The sequence below is a fragment of the Bidens hawaiensis genome, unplaced genomic scaffold, assembly GCF_021521415.1.
Source record: "Bidens hawaiensis isolate Kalapana, Puna unplaced genomic scaffold, B.hawaiensis_p1.1 tig00010056_1, whole genome shotgun sequence".
In the NCBI taxonomy this organism is placed as follows: domain Eukaryota; kingdom Viridiplantae; phylum Streptophyta; class Magnoliopsida; order Asterales; family Asteraceae; genus Bidens; species Bidens hawaiensis.
In genome coordinates, this window is record NW_027491759.1 from 774,096 (window position 1) to 799,163 (window position 25,068).

The following is a 25,068-nucleotide window of genomic DNA, read 5'->3' on the forward strand; positions in this document are numbered from 1 at the left end:
TCCACAAATTTTATTTTACTTTTCCTTCGTCATCATGACAAATACTTAAGAGACAAATCGTTTCTTTTCCTCATGTTATTATTTTATACCATTCTAATTCCTCATGTTATTATTTTAAAAGCAGTAGCTATTATGGTATGTCGTATCATATCTTCCAAATGTAAATAAATATTAAATAGAATTCTAAATATATATATATATATATATATATATATATATATATATTAACGTCTTTTTCGAGTCTACGTATGACTCATACGGGATTTCAACCGTTTCTAGTAATTTAACGCTTTAGGTCCAACTCGAAAACCCTTTGTAGGCGGAAACCCCAACAACCGGCGCTGGGGCTCTAACCGAGGACCTATCATAGGAGAAACAACCTAGTTAAAAATAGTTCAAAACAATATAACTGCGATTGTTTGGGCCTAAGAGTTTCGGCTTGATAAGTTTTGACTATAGAATGAAATTATTATGATGCATCTATATCTATTAGTATATTATATAGCATTAAAATATACATATAATAATAATCTATAATATGTATGGAAACCTTGTTAAGAAAATCATTAAATGGATCCCATCGATTTTGATACAGTTCAGTTTCATCAGTTAATTTTGTTATCAGTCGGTTAATTTGGTTTTCAACTAAACTATTATGGTATTGAGAAGTAAGTAAAGAATATTAAATATATTTTTAATAAATAAAATTATTACCAAATGTCAATGAAAGTGATCCCTAATTAATTTGTATATATATAATAAACTTTTCCATTGCTTGTGTGTGTGTGATGTGATCAAATGGAGTTGTTTGAAAAATCTGTGGCAGTGAGGCTGAAGACTCACTTAGACAAGTACCTGGTGGCCGACGACGACCGTGTCAGCGTCCGACAAAGCCTAAGTGCCGCGGGTACACGCCGTGCACGCTGGTTGATCGAACACGTTGACACAAACACTCATGTTATCCGTCTCAAAAGTTGTCACGGTAACTATTTAACGGCCTCTAACACGCCCGGCTCTATAACAGGAAAAAAAGTTGTTTTAGATAATATTAAAGCTGGTGGTGGTCTAGCCATCGAGTGGCAGCCGGTTAGGGACGGGTTCCAGGTGAAGCTCAAGACGTCGAGTGGGACGTATTTGAGGGCGAGCGGAGGAGGTATGGTTCCATGGAGGAATTGCATGGTGACACATGATAGCAGTTGTAGTAATACGGATACTTGTATTTTGTTTGATGTTGAGGCCGTGGATGTACCCGAGGATCAGGAGTTTAGTGATTATTTGTCAATGGTTTCGAATTTTTCTTCGGTTTCTGATGAGATTTCGGGGCTGGAATTCGGTTCGATTCAGTTTTCGCCACGGGCTCCTGTGTTATCAATGAAGAAGGTACTTGATTCCACCTTTGTTTTCTTTTCTGTTTCATTCAGGATCATTGTTAATTAAGGTAGGAGGATTTGGGATGGCGAAAATCCGATATGCAATGGGTATACTCGGAACCCGATGGGTATCGAGCATTCGAGCTGGGTATTAGATTAATTTTAAAAATTTCACGAGTATAGGATTGGGTGATATCTAAACACGTTGTCAAAAACCACCTACCCGTTTACCCAAATTATATACCTCAATCATATACCCGGTTTAATTTTGGTTTTCCTTACCTGGTTTAAATTTTCCTTAACTCTTATGTATTAGTGTTTCAATTTAGTAGTTTCATGAAAATTTAATTTGTCTTACGAAATTTGTATTTAGTGATATTATATAAAAGTTATAATGATATTATTTATTTATAACAGCGTATATATGCATGTAATGTAATGGATCATGTTTTAATTTGTAATAATTGTTAAATAAATAAAAGGTATAACGCATATATATGTTGGTTAAAAAAGAAATGAACTTGAAACCGAGGTGAGATTACTAATGCCGGCCCATTACCATCCCTACTTCAAATAATAGTTATTTCGAATTTATTCATTTACAAATAATAACAACTATGATTAGCTTGAAATTTATTCATGTGTACCTTCGGGTGAGGGCCATTTAATTTAACATTTTAACTAGCAATTTACTTTGATTAGTATTCTAAGAAAATTACATGTAAATAATGGTAATATTTAATATATCACTCATTTGTTTTAAACAATATAAAATATGCCATGCTACAAAATCCTGATCCTGCAACAGAGTTGTATATAACGGTGGATCAATGGATATATGGATGAATAAAAAGGTTTCTAATAATTACTGGCCATAAAAAATGTAATTTGAAGCTACTACGTGTATGAGCTAGTGTAAGTAATTAATTTGAAACCAGCTATGTCTATGAATTAATTAATAATATATATATTGTTTGTTTGTGTTGATTACTTGATTATGGTTATGTGTTGATTACGTGTATGAATTACTCATTGGTGGCCACTAGGATAAGATAAGATAGGATGGATGTGAATAATAAAAAATTAAGAATAACAATAAGTATAATACATAATTAGTAATTTCTGATTGATAAAGATTATACCAACAAGATATACAATTTAGTGATTTACCTTATAAGGGCTACGAAATATTTCACTCCTTGTAAAAAACAAAAACATGTGTATATCACCATATTTAAAGATAACATTAATATATGCACATGTACGAATAAGAATATTTTAGGGGCTGTTTGGTATATGAATCGTAAAAAATAGAGTATATTTTGTTCACCAGATAGAGTATATTAATTTTAAATAAACATCAAAGAAAAACATATCATTATGAGGATATCTCATTAAATCAGGTTTGGAACGATCAATTGCAATTCAACAAAAACACTAATTCCAATTGAAAAAACAAAAGGTGGCTATTTTCTTAAGGATTAAGATTATCAAAACAATATAATTTATTAGAGGGAGAAGCGTGTGAATTTTAATAATATATATAAATGTTCTACAAGCTATAATTTTCAAACTGTTATATCAATAGAAGGAAGACCGTATGGCGATCGGGACACGTAACTATAGACAACTTTAATTACCCCTTTTATAATATATATATATATATATATATATACTAGATTTTATCCCCTGTATTACGGGGGTTGTTTTACATTATTCGTTTTTAATATTTATATATGTATATTTGGATTTTAATTTTATATATTGTAAGAAAGTTAATAATTAATGTACTTGAGATTTGATGATGAAATGGTTTCACAAATAAATAATATGTTATAATCCGGTTTAAAAACTATCTGGGTTTGGTGATACTCATTACCCGTTTATTTTCTTTATTATAAAATTGTTTCTTAATTATAAACAATATCTTTTTTTAAATAAAATAGGATATTAATTTTTAGTATATCCCTATTTTATAAGATTTTCATATCAAATATTTGATTAGATTAATTTTTAATATAATGAGATGTTATAACCCGTTTAAGAGCTATCTGAGTTTGATGAGACATTTACCCGTGAATTCGGGTCAAACGCGTGAGAAACATTCATTTACAAATAAAGCAATCTGATAGCTTGAGATAATGGTTGTTTTACATTTTTCATTTTTAATATTTATTTTTTGGATTTTAATTTTCTTTATTGTAAGAAAGTACTTAGGGTTTGATAATGAAAAGGTTTCATAAATAAATGATATGCTATAACTCATTTAAAAGTTATTTGGATTTGTTGACCCATTATCAGCTTATGTTTTTTACTATAAAATTGTTTATTAATTATAAATAATATCTTTTTTTTAAATTGGATATTAAATTTTAGTATATCCCTATTTTATAGGATTTTCATATCAAATAATTGGTAAGATTAATTTTTAATTTAATGAGATTTTATAACCCGTTTAACAGCTATCTGGTTTTGGTAAGATTCATACCCATGAATTTGAGTTAAATCAATAAGAGACCTCCATTTAAAAATCAAGTAATCTGGTGGCTTCCATAAAAAGGGGGAGCGACCACATTGCGACATATAGGATTTTAGGGTTTTCATTTGTATATATTATAGATATATAACAATTCAACATATTCGAATTTCCAATGTATTTTTTATTTTTTTATTTATTTTCTAGTTGAATTAGTTCGGTTATGGTATGAAAGATGGAAATTGCATTATAAAGTTCAGAAAAAGAGGTACACTATTTAAAAAAAAACCCGCATAAAATATAAGGTTTGGTTTTGGTTAAAGTTAGCTAAACAGAGACACATTAACCATAGTCGTAATTATAACCAAATGAATCGATTAATAATATTCACTAACCATAACCTTAGGTATTGTTCCATTATGGTTAATCTCGGTTAACATTGATTATTGTTTGGCCTTACCACACTAGTAGAGGGAAAATTATAAACGTGAAAAACGAAGGTGCGTGGTGGGTATAGAAATATTAGGGGTGCAAACGAGTCAAGTCGAGCCAGAGCTCAGCTAGGCTCGTTTAACTTACACAAAGATCGAGCTAGGTCCGTGAGAAGATTTTCAAACTCGACCTTGGTTCTTTTATTATTTATCAATTACATTTTGTATAAATATAGTTATTTTTATATATTTTTTTATTATAATTTTATGTAAAAATAATATATATTATTTTTAGTTATTTTTTTATAACATTATATATTTTACTTAATAATCATTTAATATATATTTAAAAGATTATATAAATAACACAAATGAAGCTCAAGTCCAGACTCATTTATTAAATGAGCTTATTTTCAGACTTAATTAAACTCAGCTCGTTTGTACCTTCTAAGAAATATGAATATGAATTATTATTATTATAATAAAAGAGGTTTAAGTGTAGGTTGGGTGTAGCTTTATAACGTGAATCCATCCTGGCTGGCGCTGACTGTCAAACCAAACAAAATAAAAACACGGTAGAGATGCTTCATGGCTGGTGCACCTGTATCTATAATAAATACTCCCACAACCAAAATAATTAATCTACAGACAATATTATCCAAAACATCACTTTCACTTTTGCAGAGGCAACAAACAATAGCAGTAGCGTCGGTGATGGAGTTGTTCCACAACGCAAAGGCCGTCCGCCTAAAGAACCACCACAACAAGTACCTCTACGCCGATGAAGACCAGGAGTCCGTCTCCCAAGACCGCAACGGCGCCTCCAAAAACAACCGCTGGACCGTCGAGTTCGTCACACAAACCATCATCCGTCTTAAATCATGCTACAACAAGTACCTAACAGCTTCCAACCAGCCTTTCCTCCTCGGGATGACTGGCCGCAAGGTTCTCCAGACCATGCCCACTCGCCTCGACTCCTCCGTCGAGTGGGAGCCCGTCCGGGAGGGGAGTCAGGTGAAGCTGAAGACGCGCTACGGCCAGTACCTGCGTGCCAATGGTGGCCTGCCGCCTTGGAGGAACTCTGTTACACATGACATCCCGCATCGGACGGCCACGCAGGAGTGGATCCTGTGGGATGTGGATGTCGTCGATATTGTCGTCCACTCACCTGCGCCACCGTTGATCCATCATTCGGATTCGTTTACGTCCACGGATGATTCCGCCAATTGGTCCCGCCAGGAAGAGGAGGTATGTGTTTTTTTTGCGTTGATAAAATGATTGAATATAACCGGTGTTCGGTTTTAGACTAACAAAAAAAGGGTTTTGAAAATCAACCTCTTTCCTTTTTTTTTTTTTTTTGGTTTTAGCAATTGAGATCTGAAACTTTTGTTAGCTAATAACTAATTGATTATTATGTATAATGCTAAAATATTTGAGTTACATATAATTACTAAATTCTTATAAACTACTCAAAATAAAAAAATGAAAATCTATAAATCGAGGTCGGTTTTGTTTTTCAAAACCCAAAACAAACTTAAGTTCGGTTTTTACAAAAGAACATAAAACTAAAGTGTTTGGTTTCCAGTATTGATAGATGGACCTTTTTATGTTTGCAGTCTAGTAATAGTTCATCACCAGCAGCGGCAAAGGTGGAGGAAGGTCGGGCAATATATTACCATGTGGTTTCGGATGATTTTGGGGAGATGGATGAAAATGCACAAGGGTTTTGCATCAACTTCAAGGGGAATGATGTGACGGAGTTAACGCACAAGCTTGAAGAAGAAACAGGACTAAAGAACATAACGGTATGCACGCGCAGTCCATTAAATGGGAACCTTTACCCTCTTCGATTACAGCTTCCACCCAACAACGTTACGATGAAAGTTGTCGTTGTTCACAACTCCTCTTCTCAACAAGATGAATGAATGATTCATTTCTCAACTATTATTAATTAGTCAATGTTGTACATATTATGGTCTACACATATCGTAAGGAGTGGAGCAATTTTGTGATTTATTTATAGATTATTATTATTATTATTATTATTATTATTATCATATGACTATGCATGTATGTATGATAAATAGCACCCACGGTATCACAATATACCAATGACGCCCAAGAAGGGGGACGCACGAGTTCAAGAAGAAGGTTACGAATCTAACAAATTTCAGCCACAACATTAGCAACTCCACGATATTCTGCCTCGGCACTTGAACGAGAGATTGTGTGTGAGAACCGAGCCCCGGTGCTGAAGCGTGAATAGTCGGTATTGACAGAGGAGCTCGGATCTGAGCTAGGATAGAATCGCACTCGTATCCACTCTTAAAAGATATATGGACGGATGTGGAGAGTTCGATTCGATTAACAATCAATATAGGATGAACAATTGAAATCGAAACACAAATAGATAGATGTAGTAGTATGATTTCATTAACCAAAAGATTGTCACAAAGAATACTCATACATACATACATAATCAGAAACGTTCGGCCACCCGGGGAGAGCTCTTCCCCGGGGGCAAACTCTCAAATAAAACACATAAAATGAAACACATGACCTAATCATCTATTTATAGTGGCCTTGTGTCTTGGTCTTCACTCCATCCGCCTCTTGGATAAGACCAAACAAATAATATAAAAATAATGTGTCGGATAGAGCCGGCATTGGCACTAAGTTTACCCGTAGTGTCAATTGGTGTATGTGTCGGATTACATTGTGCCATGTTGGCACGTTGAAGGATATTCAATGCATAAGTAGACTGAGAGAGAAAGATACCATTTGAATCCCGAGAAACCGAATACCCCAAGAAATAACTCAACGGTCCAAGGTCCTTCATGGCAAACTCGCTGGAAAGATGCGACAAAATACGTTCCTTTAGCAATGCTAATGAGGTAGTGATGATAACGTCATCTACATATAGTAGAAGGTAAGAAGTGCCACGACCATGAGTGTAGATAAATAGAGAATGATCACAAGAACTGTGACGAAACCCTAAGGTGGTCACATAATCTGTAAACCGTTGATACCACGCCCGGGGGGCCTGTGTTAAACCGTATAGAGATTTCTTCAAATGACACACATGATGGGGCAAGTGGGGAATTCTGAATCCCATAGGTTGATGTATAAAAACTATCTCGGATAAGTTCCCATGTAGGAAAGCATTTTTGACGTCCAACTGGCTAATGTTCCACCCATGAAATAGTGCTATAGATAAAACAGTCCGAATAGTTGCCAGTTTAACAACTGGACTAAAAGTCTCATCACAATCAACTCCGACCCGTTGAGACCTGCCATCACACACAAGACGAGCCTTATACCACTCAAGTGTACCATCAGATTTAGTCTTATGTTTAAAAATCCACATACACCGAATAACATTCATGTTCGGTTGACGTGGTACCAACTCCCATGTATCATTTTCAATAAGAACGTTGAATTCATCTGTCATGGCACAGGTCCAAATATAGCTGGTTAAGGCGTCGGCTGGGCTGCGGGGAAGAGGCTCAAAAGTGGTATGAGTATTCAGGTTAAAGATAGGTTTGGGTTTCGTGATTCCAGCCATGCTGAGGGTGGTCATGATTCGGGTCGGTGGAGGTGGAGGGGCGGAGGGTATTGATGAGGGAGATGAGTTTGAAATTTTGGTAAATGCGAAGGTTTAACAATTGATAAAAATATTGAGGGTAGGTTGAGAGAATCAGATTCTTAACTGTCCCACGAATCGATAATAGCCTCGTTAAGGGAAAACAAAAACCTACCGGTGGCTGCTAGCCTCGCATAGAGAAAACAAAATCGACACTCTTAAAATGAAGAAATAAAAGCCTAAAATGAAGAAATGAAAACCATTCGTGTCAATGAAAAATAAAATGAGCGACTCACCATCTTAATAGTCATGCGAGCCTCTGCTAGGCCTAAAATTAAAAAAAAATCCAAATAATCTATATTTATTTTATTATTTTTTTCTCAGAATCATGGGTTATTATACCCATAGTATCAAATAAAGTAGAACTTTTGGTAAATGCGATGGTTTAAGTATTGATCATAATATTGAGGGTAGGTTGAGAGAATCAGCTTCTAAGTCGTCCCACGAGTCGATTATAGCCCCGTTAAGGGAAAATAAAAGCCTATCAGTGGCTGCTAGCCACGCATACGGAAAACAAAATCGACACTCTTAAAATAAAGAAACGGGATCCCAAAATGAGAAATGAAAATACTATATGCCAAAGAAAAATAAAATAAGAGAGTCACCATCTTAATCATCTCAAAGAAAAATAAAAATCCGAATAATCTATATTTATTTATTATTCTTTTCTCACAATCCTGGGTTCTTATACACATTGTACTAAATAAAGTAGAAATATTGGTAAATGCGAAGGTTTTTTACTATTGATAAAAATATTGAGGGTCGGTTGAGAGAATCAGCTTCTTAGTCGTCCCACGAGTCGCTGATGGCCTCGTTAAGTGAAAACAAAGGCCTACCGGCGGGTGCTAAAGCCGCATAGGGAAAACAAAATCGACACTCTTCAAATGAAGAAATGGAAACCCAAAATGAAGAAATGAAAGCCCTAAGTGTCAAAGAAAAATAAAATGAGAGACTCACCATCTTAATCATCCCACGAGTCCCTGTTAGTCCCTATATCAAACGAAAATCCAAAAAATTTATATCTATTTATTATTATTTTTTTTCAAATTCACGGGTTCTTATAGAAGTTGTACCAAATAAAGTGGAAATTTGGGTAAATACGAAGGTTTTACTATTGATCAAAATATCGAGGGTCGGTTGAAAGAATCAACTTATTATTCGTCCCACGAGTCGCTAGAGGGTGCTATAGCCGCATAGGGAAAAACAAAATCGACACTCTTCAAATGAAGAAATGAAAATCCAAAATGAAGAAATGAAAACACTAAGTGTCAAAGAAAAATAAAATGAGAGACGTACCATCTTAATCATCCCACGAGTCCCTGCTAGTCCCTATATCAAAAGAAAATCTAAAAAATTTGTATATATTTATTATTTTTTTCTCAAAACCATGGGTTCTTATACATATTGAATCAAATAAAGTGGAAATTTTGGAAAATACGAAGGTTTTCCTATTGATCAAAATATCGAGGGTCGGTTAAGAGAATCAACTTCTTAGTCGTCCACGAGTCGATAACATCCCCGTTATGAGAAAACAAAGGCCTACCGGTGGGTGCTAGAGCCGCATAGTGAAAAACAAAATCGACACTCTTCAAATGAAGAAATGGAAACCCAAAATGAAGAAATGAAAATACTACGTTTCAAAAGTTTACGTCCACGGATGATTCTGCCAATTGGTCCCGCCAGGAAGAGGAGGTATGTGTTTTTTTTGCGTTGATAAAATGATTGAATATAACCGGTGTTCGGTTTTAGACTAACAAAAAAAGGGTTTTGAAAATCAACTTCTTTCCTTTTTTTTTTGGTTTTAGCAATTGAGATCTAAAACTTTTGTTAGCTAATAACTAATTGATTATCATGTATTTCGCTAAAATATTTGAGTTACATATAATTACTAAATTCTTATAAACTACTCAAAATAAAAAAATGAAAATCTATAAATCGAGGTCGGTTTTGTTTTTCAAAACCCAAAACAAACTTAAGTTCGGTTTTTACAAAAGAACATAAAACTAAAGTGTTTGGTTTCCAGTATTGATAGATGGACCTTTTTATGTTTGCAGTCTAGTAATAGTTCATCACCAGCAGCGGCAAAGGTGGAGGAAGGTCGGGCAATATATTACCATGTGGTTTCGGATGATTTTGGGGAAATGGATGAAAATGCACAAGGGTTTTGCATCAACTTCAAGGGGAATGATGTGACGGAGCTAACGCACAAGCTTGAAGAAGAAACAGGACTAAAGAACATAACGGTATGCACGCGCAGTCCATTAAATGGGAACCTTTACCCTCTTCGATTACAGCTTCCACCCAACAACGTTACGATGAAAGTTGTCGTTGTTCACAACTCCTCTTCTCAACAAGATGAATGAATGATTCATTTCTCAACTATTATTAATTAGTCAATGTTGTACATATTATGGTCTACACATATCATAAGGAGTGGAGCAATTTTGTGATTTATTTATAGATTATTATTATTATTATTATTATTATTATTATCATATGACTATGCATGTATGTATGATAAATAGCACCCACGGTATCACAATATACCAATGACGCCCAAGAAGGGGGACGCACGAGTTCAAGAAGAAGGTTACGAATCTAACAAATTTCAGCCACAACATTAGCAACTCCACGATATTCTGCCTCGGCACTTGAACGAGAGATTGTGTGTGAGAACCGAGCCCCGGTGCGGAAGCATGAATAGTCGGTATTGACAGAGGAGCTCGGATCTGAGCTAGGATAGAATCGCACTCGTATTCACTCTTAAAAGATATATGGACGGATGTGGAGAGTTCGATTCGATTAACAATCAATATAGTATGAACAATTGTAATCGAAACACAAATAGATAGATGTAGTAGTATGATTTCATTAACCAAAAGATTGTCACAAAGAATACTCATACACACATACATAATCAGAAACGTTCGGCCACCCGGGGAGAGCTCTTCCCCGGGGGCAAACTCTCAAATAAAACACATAAAATGAAACACATGACCTAATCATCTATTTATAGTGGCCTTGTGTCTTGGTCTTCACTCCATCCGCCTCTTGGATAAGACCAAACAAATAATATAAAAATAATGTGTCGGATAGAGCCGGCATTGGCACTAAGTTTACCCGTAGTGTCAATTGGTGTATGTGTCGGATTACATTGTGCCATGTTGGCACGTTGAAGGATATTCAATGCATAAGTAGACTGAGAGAGAAAGATACCATTTGAATCCCGAGAAACCGAATACCCCAAGAAATAACTCAACGGTCCAAGGTCCTTCATGGCAAACTCGCTGGAAAGATGCGACAAAATACGTTCCTTTAGCAATGCTAATGAGGTAGTGATGATAACGTCATCTACATATAGTAGAAGGTAAGAAGTGCCACGACCATGAGTGTAGATAAATAGAGAATGATCACAAGAACTGTGACGAAACCCTAAGGTGGTCACATAATCTGTAAACCGTTGATACCACGCCCGGGGGGCCTGTGTTAAACCGTATAGAGATTTCTTCAAATGACACACATGATGGGGCAAGTGGGGAATTCTGAATCCCATAGGTTGATGTATAAAAACTATCTCGGATAAGTTCCCATGTAGGAAAGCATTTTTGACGTCCAACTGGCTAATGTTCCACCCATGAAATAGTGCTATAGATAAAACAGTCCGAATAGTTGCCAGTTTAACAACTGGACTAAAAGTCTCATCACAATCAACTCCGACCCGTTGAGACCTGCCATCACACACAAGACGAGCCTTATACCACTCAAGTGTACCATCAGATTTAGTCTTATGTTTAAAAATCCACATACACCGAATAACATTCATGTTCGGTTGACGTGGTACCAACTCCCATGTATCATTTTCAATAAGAGCGTTGAATTCATCTGTCATGGCACAGGTCCAAATATAGCTGGTTAAGGCGTCGGCTGGGCTGCGGGGAAGAGGCTTAAAAGTGGTATGAGTATTCAGGTTAAAGATAGGTTTGGGTTTCGTGATTCCAGCCATGCTGAGGGTGGTCATGATTCGGGTCGGTGGAGGTGGAGGGGCAGAGGGTATTGATGAAGGAGATGAGTTTGAAATATTGGTAAATGCGAAGGTTTAACAATTGATAAAAATATTGAGGGTAGGTTGAGAGAATCAGATTCTTAACCGTCCCACGAATCGATAATAGCCTCGTTAAGGGAAAACAAAAACCTACCGGTGGCTGCTTGCCTTGCATAGAGAAAACAAAATCGACACTCTTAAAATGAAGAAATAAAAGCCTAAAATGAAGAAATGAAAACCATTCGTGTCAATGAAAAATAAAATGAGCGACTCACCATCTTAATAGTCATGCGAGCCTCTGCTAGGCCTAAAATAAAAAAAAAAATCCAAATAATCTATATTTATTTTATTATTTTTTTCTCAGAATCATGGGTTATTATACCCATAGTATCAAATAAAGTAGAACTTTTGGTAAATGCGATGGTTTAAGTATTGATCATAATATTGAGGGTAGGTTGAGAGAATCAGCTTCTAAGTCGTCCCACGAGTCGAGCAAGTCACCACAAAGCTTCGAGCAAGTCAACACGGACACAGCTCGCCTACAAACAAACCAAACCAAACCAATCCTTCCTTAAATACTGTCTAAATATAAATATACTAGTAGTATGATCATGGAGTCGAGTTACCTTGTGGGTCTGGCGAGCAGGAGGTTTGAAGAAGATGGAACTGTAGTAGCCACCGTTGCCCTCTCAAACCCTTGTTCCATTGACGGCTGACTAACAAACAAACACAGATTTCATCGTAACGGGCCTTTCCTTTTAATATTATATCCTGCTTTAAACCCAACCCCAGGCCATCCAACTCTTTTTAAGGCCCACAACCCCCATTTTTACCACTCTACTTATTTTCAAATTCGCTTGTCTCCGATAATCGTTAAAATCAAAATATTGATTTTTCTTAACTTCTTAAACGGGTTAACAGGTCAAATCACTTTTTAACGGGCCGGTTTCGGGTTGACCTATTCATCGTGTCAGCCAACCTAAAACCTATATTTTTTCGTGTCGGGGTTCGTGTTGGGCTTCGGGTTGTGTCAGGAGTTGACACCCTAGTTTAAACATTAAAAATACATACTCTTTCGTATAAAAATATGTATAAACTGAAAAAATATATATCCAGACCTACCGAGTGATCCGGCTGGTACCGTCGACCACCCAGCCCTCCTTGAGGATTTACTAACAGACTTAGTTTGATGGGTATGGTAAACAAATGATAAAAAAAGATAAATTTGTAGCACAAAATTATTTATTTCTAGCCAACTAATTATACCTATTGTATAATCAATAACGCGGTTCGATACATACATACGGTTTAAACTACAGGTCCAAAAGTTATAAACGGTCGATTACCGGAGGAAGAAAGTCTAACCTACCAAGGTTAAGCAAAATCCTTAAGTGAATACGATTTAAATTAACAAACTAAGATACATGTCAAATCAAATGCTTTATATATGATTGGAATACTTGATGCATATTGTAGTTTAACCTGACAACATTTGGTTGTATGTTAATAGTAAGATAATTACGCACCTAGTACTCCCATTTGTAGGTGAAGAGGTAGGTCCCCGCAAAACCCAGTTGGACCCGCAAGACTCACCTTGAAGAGGTACGTCTGCGCAAAGACCAACTGGATCCGCAGGACCCACCATGCTCAGAGATGAAGACCTTACACGCAGTAAGCCAGCTGTCCCCGCAGGAAAGCCTCCCTTGGTACAGTACCCTGTCTGTCCCCGCAGCTGTGGGTACAAGCCAAGAAGGAAGGCTACCCGCACTAACAGTAAGGCTACATGCATAAGGCACTAACTCTTATACTTCAGCAATGTCACCTGAAGAAGGAATGAGCAGGGCGGGAATATTCCCGCCCAAAAGAGCCAGTCCGTACGCTTCTAAAAGATCTTTTGTACTATACCTACCAAGGTATGGACAAATAGACAAGATCTGACAAAAGCAACCCATGAACCAATCACAGGGTGACAGCTCACTGACAATAGTACGAGGAGGAGCACGCTCCAGTACAAAATGTCACTATCAACCACTGCCTACCCACCAACTCCCATCGTGGCACGAACGTAGCCCATAGTTGGTGGAAAAGGAATATTATATACAGCTGGCCGTTCCTGCTTGGAAACCTACCTTCGGCTATAAATACTCCAACACCTTGGAACGGTATCATCATCTTCTCTCTAGCTATTTCTCTCTATATACACTTATATTCAGAGCAACCTAGTCTAATTTTCACGCCGGAGGGTGGTCACAAGGAGGAACCCCCCCCCCCCCTTCTCAGTGACGAGCTTACGGTGTCTGTTTTGCAGGTTGAGAAGAATAACCATCTTTGCCGGACCTAACCCTCGTGGGAAACATCTACTTAACCCTAAGATTATCCTTAATCTGTCGGGGTCACTTAGTGTTTCTTCATTGGCGCCATCCGTGCATTAATCTAGAACTTACTCTTCTTTCTCAGTTTTTTCAAACTTCTGGAAAGATGGTTAAGGTTACTCCGATGCCAAAGCCATCGGGTAACCAAGAAACTCCGGTAACCACAACCCCAGCTACTGGGGGGAACACCGGTGAATACACGATTGTTACGAACACTACTCGGTTACCCAAGCCGGGGCAAGTGCAGTAAACAATCCTCTCCTGGGATTCATTGATACCCAGTTGGGGAGACAACAGACGAGACTTCCCCGACAAACACCAGAACAAGTTAAAGCTTGGGCGGAAGCACGTCAGAAAGAATTCCAAGCCGAGTTGGACGAACGTTTAAGTTCACTCCAACAGGCCAATGACAAATTCGGAAGCACTCGACAACAGCTCAACATGAGCAATGATTGCGAGTATGTGGATGATGAAGATTGGGAAGAATCTGACAGTGACGCAAACCCACGTCATAAGGCGAATGGGAAGCGTAAAGAAGCAGACTTCCACTCGAGAAGAAATTTCGAAGAAACTTTCGAACCAAGGAACACGGGGGGAAACCCACGTGACTTCTCCAAAACTTTCAGACCAACTGTTGCGAATGCGAGAACGTCCAAATTTGCAAGGGACATTGCGGAAGCAATCGCTCCAATGAGTGCCAAACAGATGACCAACATAGGCACTTACGATGGCATATCTGACCCGGACGATCACATGAACAGATTATAGCGGGGGCAACCGTCAGTATTTGGATGGAACCCACATGGTGTTACATGTTCCAAATGACGCTCGTCGGGGCAGCCAGAGCGTGGTTTGATCGTCTACCAGTCCACCACATCTATGATTGGGCAGACTTCCAGCACAAATTCAGCCAGCACTTCAGTCAACAAAGAAAATATACTGAAGAGCAATGGACGATCCTCAACTGCATCCGAGAGGAAGACGAATCTTTGCTAGACTTCATCACTCGCTTCAACTCGAAGAAGCTAAGTCTGGGAACTATTAGCGAAGATCTTGTTCGCGCCGCTTTCATCCAGGGCACTGAGTACCCAGAGCTCATCCGCACGTTGACAGGTAAAGACGGCATGCCATCCACGTGGGATGCCATCATGACGGCAGCTAAACGCTTTGCCGAAACAGAGAAGCAACTGGGTAGAAATCTTCCCCAGAGCACAAACCTCTACACTCAGAGAACAAGAGAAAATAACGTCCGTACCGCCCGACATAACAAAAAGAGGAAGCTTGGTATTTGGCAGTCAAGGGTAAACTTTGACACCTCATCCAGCTCCCGCCTTCTCTTAGGCGGAAGGGACAACATGCAGTCGTCGAACCGGAATCCCAGATGGACGCCACTCACCAAAAGCGTCACCGAGATATTTGTCACCGAGAAACTCCCATGGCCAAAGGCTCCAATAATCCGACAGCGTCATAACGCTGATCAGAGCATATCCTGTGACTTCCACGGGACAAAAGGCCATACCATGGAGGAATGCACATCCTTGAAGGATGTCGTCGAAACATTCGTCAAAGATGGGAAACTCACACACCTCGTGGCGTCAATCAGGAACGGAGGGAGGAAAGACAATCGGTACAAGGGCAATGGACGGAAGCCCGTCGACATCAGCATTCACATGGTTCACGGCAACGTCAGAGAAAGAAAACGACGAACAACAGAGCCAAGTGCGTGGAAGGAAGCAGAAGTGCGCTTCCCGCGTGTGCCAGGGGGGGCCAACAAAGAAGGCCCCATAGTCATCAAAAGCCAGCTGGGGCACTACATCACCTCCCGCACCCTTGCTGATAATGGCGCTTCATCAACGGTCATGTATAGGCAGTTCTTCGACAAGCTGGACGACGAAGACAAAGAACGCCTAGAAACAGTTTACGCCTCGATGGAAGGGTTCGACGGCAGCACAAACACCCCCTTGGGGATCATATCTTTCCCCGTCACTCTCACGGACGGGAAGTACTCCCGCGCAGAAGACGTGGACTTCGTTGTAATGAGGAAGCCACACCACACATACGACATTCTCTTCGGGAGAGATGGGATGGCAAGATTTAATGCCGTGGTGTCTTCAGTCCATGGGATGATGGGATGGCCAACAGCCGAGGGCGTGGCTATGATCACGGGTATTCCCCAGGTATGCATCGCATCTGTCTCATCTAAACCCAAACCAAAAATGGCTAAACCAACCACCTATGAGCCAGAAGAATGGGCCTTCAATGGCAAATACCCTGACCAGGCCGTTACCATTGGCCCAACGATCACTAATCCCACACGCACCTTACTCAAACGCTTGTTGCAAAAAAAATGCTGACATCTTCGCGTGGACACCAGCTGACATGACTGGTGTACCTCGAAGTAAGGCTGAGCATAAGCTCAAGTGTGACCCGGCGTTTGCGCCGGTCATACAAAAACGTCGCGTAATGGGTGCTGAGCAGGCTAACGCGTGTAGAACCCAAGTCAAGGAACTCCTTGACGCAGGCATCGTACGCGTTAGTAAATATCAAACATGGTTTAAAATCCCGTCATGGTACCAAAATCCAACAAACAATGGCGCATGTGCATAGATTTCAAAGACCTAAACAAAGCATGCCCCAAGGATTGTTACCCGTTACCCGAAATTGACCTTAAGGTAGATTCATTAGCACCGTTTCGCCTTAAATGCTTCCTTGATGCGTATAAAGGGTACCATCAAATCCACATGGCTGTTGACGATCAGGATAAAACCGCATTTCGGACGCCCGATGGCACATTTTGTTACCAAATGATGCCATTCGGACTAAAGAATGCCGGATCCACATACCAACGCCTGATGGACAAAGAGTTTCATGCCCAAATCGGGAGGAACTTGGAAGTTTACATGGATGACTTGGTCATCAAAAGCCTCGAGCCAGAGGCGATGTTGAAAGACATCGAAGAAATTTTCAACACGCTCAGAAAGATAAACATGAAGCTCAACCCGAGCAAGTGTTCCTTTGGGATGGAAGATGGGAAGTTCTTAAGAGTCATCGTCACCAAAGATGGCTTCAGAGCGAACGCTGAAAAGGTTGAAGCCATTATGAAAATGGAATCACCTACTACCATCAAACAGGCTAAGACACTGAATGGACGACTAGTCGCACTTAACCGCTTTTTGGCAAACCATGCGGATAGGTCGTTCCCATTCGTGTCAACATTGAGAAATTGTTTGAAGAAAACGCACTTCCGCTGGACACCAGAAGCGGAAGCAGCCTTTCAAGAGATTCGGTCACGCTTGATCGAATTCGCAACACTCACAGCACCAGAAGTGGGGGAGGAATTAATTCTCTACCTCTCCACCACAGACAGAGCAACTAGGGCAGTCTTACTAGTAGAACGAAAGGGCATCCAGATGCCCATCTACTATGTAAGCCGCGTCTTAACAGACGTGGAAACCCGGTACTCCACCCTGGAAAAATTAGTCTTAGCGCTTGTACAGGCTTCACGCAGGCTAAGACGATATTTCCAAGGCCACCCAATCACCATTCTCACCAACTTCAAACTTGCAAACGTTCTAGGCAAACCCGAGTTGTCAGGGCGCCTAGCCAAATGGGCAATTGAGTTGGGAGAATACGCGATAAAGTACAAACCAAGACCAGCCATAAAAGGCCAAGTCTTGGCCGACTTTATTGCAGAAATCCCCGCTTCGCGGGAAAAAGAGTGTCAGGAAGAGGCTCAACCCTCTCCGGCACAAGACATTAACGATGTCTGGCGACTCTATACTGATGGAGCAGCCAACAACGAAGGTTCAGGCGCAGGGTTGAAACTAACTAACCTAGCAGGCCAAGAATACACTTACGCTATTCGGCTGGATTTCCCAAGCACGAATAACAAAGTGGAGTACGAAGCATTCTTGGCCGGATTAAGAATTGCGCGTAAGATGGGGGTGAAAAACTTGGAAGCCCACGTGGATTCCATGCTAATAGCCAACCAAATAAACAGGACGTACACAGCCGTACACGACACAATGGCCCTGTACCTCGCACAAGCAAAAACCCTTATGCGTGATTTCAACGATTGCAAAGTTGTGCACATCAAGCGAAGCGAAAACAAATCTGCGGATGCGCTAAGCAAGCTTGCATCGTTAGCCTTCACCCACTTGGGAAAGGACATTCGCGTTGAACTTCTTGGAGCACCATCAGTCCCGCACAAGGAAATTTGTGTCATCCAAACCGGCACGGAAACACGGATGACGCCAATCATAAATTACCTTGCGACGGGTGTACTACCAGAGTCAAAGACACAGGCAAGAAAGATACGCTGTAAATCACTGAACTATCAACTTGTTGATGACATACTTTACAGGTGTAATTTTCTCGGCCCACTCCTTAGATGCGTTGACGACCAAGATGCCGACTACCTCCTAAGGGAAGTACACGAAGGCATCTGTGGAGTACACGCAGGTCCACGCGCAGTTGTAGCTAAGCTAAATAACGCGGGATACTTTTGGCCGGGGATGCACACAGATGCGCTGGCCTACATAAGAAAATGTAGGTCCTGCCAGCTCTACGCACCCAACACGCATTGCCCGAAGAACGAACTTGTTCCAGTCACTTCTTCATGGCCATTCCAGAAGTGGGCCATCGATGTTACAGGCCCATTTCCCACAGCAGCAGGGAACGTTCAGTTCCTAGTAGTAGCCATCGACTACTTCACCAAGTGGATAGAAGCAAAACCCCTAGCCCAAACAACCGCAAAACATATCAAAAAATTTATTTGGGAATTTATTATTTGTCGTTTTGGACTTCCACGGAATTTGGTGAGCGATAACGGCACCAACTTTGCTTACAAGAAGCTACAAAAGTGGCTGAAAGAGCTTCAAATCACCCACACCTTTACCTCAGTGGCACACCCGCAGGGTAATGGTGAGGTGGAAAGAGCAAACAAGAGCATCGTCGACGGCATAAAGAAAAGACTCTTGGAGCATAGATCCGGCTGGGTGGACGAAGTTCCACATGTCCTTTGGGCAAACAGAACGCTGAAAAAAGCAAGCACGTGCGAAACCCCATTCAGCCTCACCTATGGCACTGAAGCCATGGTTCCAATCAAGATTGGTCTACCCTCACCAAGAGTCATAACTCAACCAGAAGACAATGATGCGGAAAGACGGTTAGACCTTATGCTGACCGAAGAGCGCAGAGACTTAGCCGCAGCGCGTGAAGAGAACTACAAGCGACAAATGCAAAAGTACTACAACACGCGGGTGAAACTCTGCAACTTCAATGTCGGAGACTACATACTGCGTAACAACGAGGCTTCGAACCAGGAGCACCCAGGAAAGCTGGCCCCGGTCTGGGAAGGGCCATACATTATTAAAGAAGTTCTGGGAAAGGGCGCATACCGGCTCGAAAGGCTCGATGGTACCCCCATCCCAAGAACATGGAATGGAGCTTAATTACGCAGATGCTACATGTAGATCAATTCCAAACTTGTAACGAACAGGCCTAGAGCCACTTCTAATGGAAATGATTCTCCTTATCACATTGATGCTGATAGCCTTACCTTTATACTTATGAACTGACCACACTGATATGCCGGTATTCACCGCATAAATAAGTGAGGGAGGAAGTAAGTCGTTGCGTGTGGAAAGCGGCACAAACCGCATAAACACAAATAAACAGTAAAAATTTCTAAGGAAAAGATGAGGAAAACCTTCACGCAGGTCAGACATAGATAAAGTTCGGTCATCCTACTAAGTGAAAGTGACGGTCCTACCCGCACAATCATGATAGAGGAAACAGAACATTAACCTATTATCTGACACGCGTCGAAGGGATAACTTATTCAAAACACTTAGAAAATTGCTAAGTTAAACAAAATATGCATAAGCAAATCATATAATGTTTATAAGGCAAGGCATTAAAAAAACATTTATATTCACGATAATAGCTGTTCAAACATTACAAAATGGCTAGGTATCTACCCGCCTACAAAAAGTGCAAATTTATCCTAACGGCTGGGAGGAATCTCAGGATTCAGGCTTCGGGACCACTCCCTCCAAACCCGCTTGAACCCGCACCATCAGTTGGCTGCGGCTGTTCAAGGAAATATTTGAGAACAGTTAGCCCGTCATCAGCAGCAGCAACTTCATTAACCTTTTCCACGACCGGATGAGAGAAAGCAGCATACTGGTTCACAGCTTGGTCGTAGGCAGCCTCAGTATCAACATCGTGTAGGGGAAATTTGGAAGGCGAGATGCCTTTCTCTGCAAATCCTAGACCAAGTAAGAAACCAGCTTTCTCTCCATCCTCATGAGAAGCGTTGAGGGCTGCGCTCATGGCATCATCATAGGATGTGTTCGCGAAAATCCGATGCACAACCTACAAAAAAAACAAAAAAAAACTTTTCTAAGTATAAAGAAAAAAAAAGCAAAAAGAAAAGAATAATTGAGCCATGCATACCTGCGGCAACGCTTCTCGTAGAAACCAATCGTTATTGGACAAGGACTCTTGAAGGGTAGCTTGAGCTTGATCGCGTGCACGTTCGGCCTCATTCTTATTAAGGTTGGCAAGCAACACTTCCTTGGCAGCAGCCTCCTCAACGCCTTTAAGCTTACGCTCAGTGCGATCAAGCACACCCTTCTGATCTAAGAGCTCCTGTAGCTTCTTGGCGTCCTCCAGAGCCAAAGCCTCATGAGCCTGCTGAAGTTTCTCCAGTTTAGCTTTCAGTTCTTCATTTTCAGCGCGTAGAGGCTCAGCAACAACTTCAGCTTTTGAGGCCCTTTCAGTCGCATTGCCGCGGTTTCCTTGGCCAACCTAAGCTGTTCGTTAACAGCTTGAGTAGCCTTGGAACGGGCCTCATGCCTAGCTTGCATTTCGGCCTCAAGGTCCTTGAAGGCCTTTTCCCTCTCAGCAGCGGTGGCGGCAAGCTTCTTGTTTTTTTCCCTCAGCGATCGCACCTGAGCCCCCTCCAAGCTACGCGCAGTCCTTAACTTATCGTTTTCACGACAAAGTAATTCGACACGCGGCTGCATCCGGGCGAGTAGAATTCGGAGCTCGGTGGACAACCGGCTTTCCTGGTAACTTACCATGGCCTCCCCCAATGCACCACTTGGAGCGGCATGGCGCGTCCAGTCGACGCAGTCTGCAGCCGTCCTGAGAGTTGTCCCTCGGCGGATATTCCACCTTGGGGCATAGACCTCATTGGAATCTAAAACTGCAACAAAAAAAAAACAGTTAAGAAAAAATGACTAAGGATGGATAACAGGCCAAAGTAACCCCACGCACCTGTAGGGTCGATAACAGGCCGATAGCCGCTAAACCCATCACCCGAACCTAAAGGATATCCATCCAAGAGGTCAAGGAGATGGGAAGGAGGCAAAGATCGGACCCCCTCATCAACAGAGGTAAGTCTAGAGGTCCCAACTCTAAACATACCTGAAGAACCGGCCAAGGACGAAGTAGTCGTTGACGCCGAATATGACACTGTAGAAGCCACAGAGGTAGAGACCATCGGAGATGAACTCATTTGAGATGAACTCATAACCGTGGCAGCCACTACAGATGAGCTCACGGAAAAAGTCACCGCCGGTTCGGTGAATGATGTAGTAAATATGGCACTGACGGCCGGCGAAGAAGTTGAACTGCTCAACGCAGCAACGAAAGTGGACGCCATCGTCGGCACAGCAGCCATGACAGACGACGTCATAACCGGAACAGTTGCTTCAACAGTATAAGCAACTGAACCAGTACCAGAAACAGGCGCAGCCGCCTGGGTCATCGCCTCGGATAGGTTGACCAAACCTATCGTCGTGGGTCCCGAACAACTTCCTCCCGCACCACTCTCTTCAAAAACAGATAAGTCCACTTCTGCATAAAAGAAAAACCTTAAGATGTCAAAAACAAAGGCGGAAGGAAATGCGGAAAAGGTTCAAAAAAAAGTACACTTACTGGTTTTCTTGATCTTGAAAGCCCTGACAGGCGGAGATGGACCCGATGAAACTGGCCTCTTCACGCCAGTTACCTTCGCAACGCTTGGCGGCTCAGAAGTGACAGCCGTTGTCTCAACCTCTGAGACAATGGTCTCGTCACCACCACCAAGGTTCCTCGCCACCTCCTCACTCTCAGTCTCGGAATCAGACTGATCCCCCAAGTCAATGAAGGGAGCAACCTTCGTTTTACCCTTCACGCCAGCCGCCTTCTTTTTCCTTACAATAAAAGGCCCATCTGCGGATCCCTCATCAGAAGATGACAAGATTAGAGGAATTCCAGCAGAAGTGTGAGCATGAAGAGGACGAGGATTAAAGAACTCATTACCTGGCCGAGTGGCGCTTAAAATCTCATGGCCTGGCGGGTAGACCTCTACGAATCTATCCGCAGTTTTCTCCAAAACGGGCAACTCGTTCTCATCAAGATCACGAGTACCCAACCGCGCGGGACCACCAGTCTCCCGCGGGTGCAAAAGCGACTTTAAGTCGTTCCCTTCTGAAATAAAAATGATAACAATGTTAGAAGGACAACCCTAAACAAAAACAAAAGACGGGGCATACCATAAGGAATATAGTTCAAACCGTATTCAAGAACGATGGGTATTTGCGGCGTCCCAGACCCGGCATCCTTTCACATGCGACTCATCCCAAGCATGACCATCCCAGATTCCGCGAAGCGATAAACAGGAGTCTGAATCTGGGAAATCTTGGTGAACCACTCCGTCTCCTGGTAATTGGAAGCCGGAAGATTAGGAAGTGCCCTCCCATTCTTGAACGACATCGCAATGGGAACGACACGAGCGGAAATGTAGAAAAACTCACGCTTCCAAGAGCGGAGACTACGCTCGGTAGTACAGATCTTTAAACCCTTGATCCGAGTGACAAGGGTATACCAACCCTGGACGCACCTCCAAGTATAGAAGGTCATCAGGCGGTCGACTCGAGGCTCGATACCCAAAATACGGCACACCCATTCGAAATGGCGAACTTTAGCAATTGCCATTGGGTGCACCTCTGTCAGATGAACACCGTGTTTCTCCAAAACACGGTATACGAATTTCGTTAATGGGAATCTTAGATTCCCATATAGGAAGAACGAAGCGTAAACCCCTATCATGCCCTTAGGGGCATCGTATACCGTCTGGTTGGCCTCCGGAAACTCCGGCTCATAGGACTCCAGCATGAATTTCTTGACGATGTAATTGTATACATCGACAGAAAGAGTACACTGACACTCACCAGCAGTACTCTTATCGTCCTTTTCGGACGTTGACGTCGGGTTCTCGGGGTAAACGTCGGACTCCTCGACGTTAACCTCTGGGTCATGAGATGACACTTTTTAATGTTAAGGAGGAAAGAAAGCGGTTTCAAGAGAATGCTCGCCGGAAAAGATGAGTATTCGCCGGAAATCGCTTAAAAGGAGAAGAAGAGTGAAGTGAAGATAATGGACGAAATACACCCTTTCCACCTTATATACTCATCGCAATGAATGCGATGAATTTAATGCGGATGAGAGAGAAGACGCAGGAGCAATGACACGGCGACACGTGTGGATAAAGCAAGCTGGCAACAGGTGTCAAAAGGGCGCGTGCCATAAAACTCGCGCCCACACGCCTGTAAAAGCGTTCAGATTGACCACATGCTGTCACGTCGTCATAACTTCCTGCACATCCTGAAACCGTCAGAAGACGCCAACGTCCCTTCAACCGTTTGGACTGTCCTTATCCTTTCACCAACCCTCCGAATTTCAAAAAGATTCAAAAATAAGAGGGAATATACCCCCTTACCTTGGAAAGCAAGAAACCATAAGACAAGTGCGGGTACAGTTTCAAGGCGAAACCCTTCACATACTTAGCACTTGCAGGGAATTGAAGCCAAGAAGATCGATCTTATGGGCCATGCTTGCGGAAAGAGAAATAACATCCCCGCATGGCGGGAACGTTGAGAACTAGATTGTTTGAAGCTTCAAGGTGGAATTGGTTGTTTAACATAACTGATCACTATGTCTAAAACTACCAAAACCTCGTGGAGAATCTACACAAGTGAAACTCAACGCTCCCGACTTGCGAAGAGGTTACACACCTACCCGCATCATACCCAAAGATCAAGCAGAAAAGTCGGGAATTTTCTGCAAGTGACATTAGGACAACTGCGGGAAGAATCCCCACGGAGAACCTTAAAAAACGAAAACCCCTCTTTAAAACCCCTTGCTTAAAGTCCAAAAGTTCCCCTCACTTTCAACAATTCATGAGAAGAACAATGGACTGGGGGGACTTGAAGAGGTAGGTCCCCGCAAAGCCCAGTTGGACCCGCAAGACTCACCTTGAAGAGGTACGTCTGCGCAAAGACCAACTGGATCCGCAGGACCCACCATGCTCAGAGATGAAGACCTTACACGCAGTAAGCCAGCTGTCCCCGCAGGAAAGCCTCCCTTGGTACAGTACCCTACCTGTCCCCGCAGCTGTGGGTACAAGCCAAGAAGGAAGGCTACCTGCACTAACAGTAAGGCTACACGCATAAGGCACTAACTCTTATACTTCAGCAATGTCACCTGAAGAAGGAATGAGCAGGGCGGGAATATTCCCGCCCAAAAGAGCCAGTCTGTACGCTTCTAGAAGATTTTTTGTACTATACCTACCAAGGTATGGACAAATAGACAAGATCTGACAAAAGCAACCCATGAACCAATCACAGGGTGACAGCTCACTGACAATAGTACGAGGAGGAGCACGCTCCAGTACAAAATGCC

The 25,068-nt window shown here is 41.5% G+C and overlaps 1 protein-coding gene across 1 annotated transcript; it reads left to right on the forward strand.

The window, feature by feature from the left end:
• Positions 1-798: 798 nt before the first annotated feature.
• On the forward strand, positions 799-10,310 carry LOC143534058 (uncharacterized). Its single transcript, XM_077028656.1, has 4 exons — positions 799-1,380; positions 4,962-5,525; positions 5,894-6,082; positions 9,915-10,310. Exons 1-4 carry the CDS (start codon positions 799-801, stop codon positions 10,281-10,283), a joined length of 1,704 nt encoding a protein of 567 aa, XP_076884771.1. The 3' UTR covers positions 10,284-10,310.
• The last annotated feature ends 14,758 nt before the right edge of the window (positions 10,311-25,068 follow it).

Bases quoted from the DNA above. Each gene is read 5' to 3' on its own strand.
- LOC143534058 (XM_077028656.1), top strand. From the start codon at position 799: ATGGAGTTGTTTGAAAAATCTGTGGCAGTGAGGCTGAAGACTCACTTA. The intron at 1,381-4,961 runs GTACTTGATTCC...TCACTTTTGCAG, and splicing joins CTGTGTTATCAATGAAGAAG to AGGCAACAAACAATAGCAGT. The intron at 5,526-5,893 runs GTATGTGTTTTT...TTATGTTTGCAG, and splicing joins GGTCCCGCCAGGAAGAGGAG to TCTAGTAATAGTTCATCACC.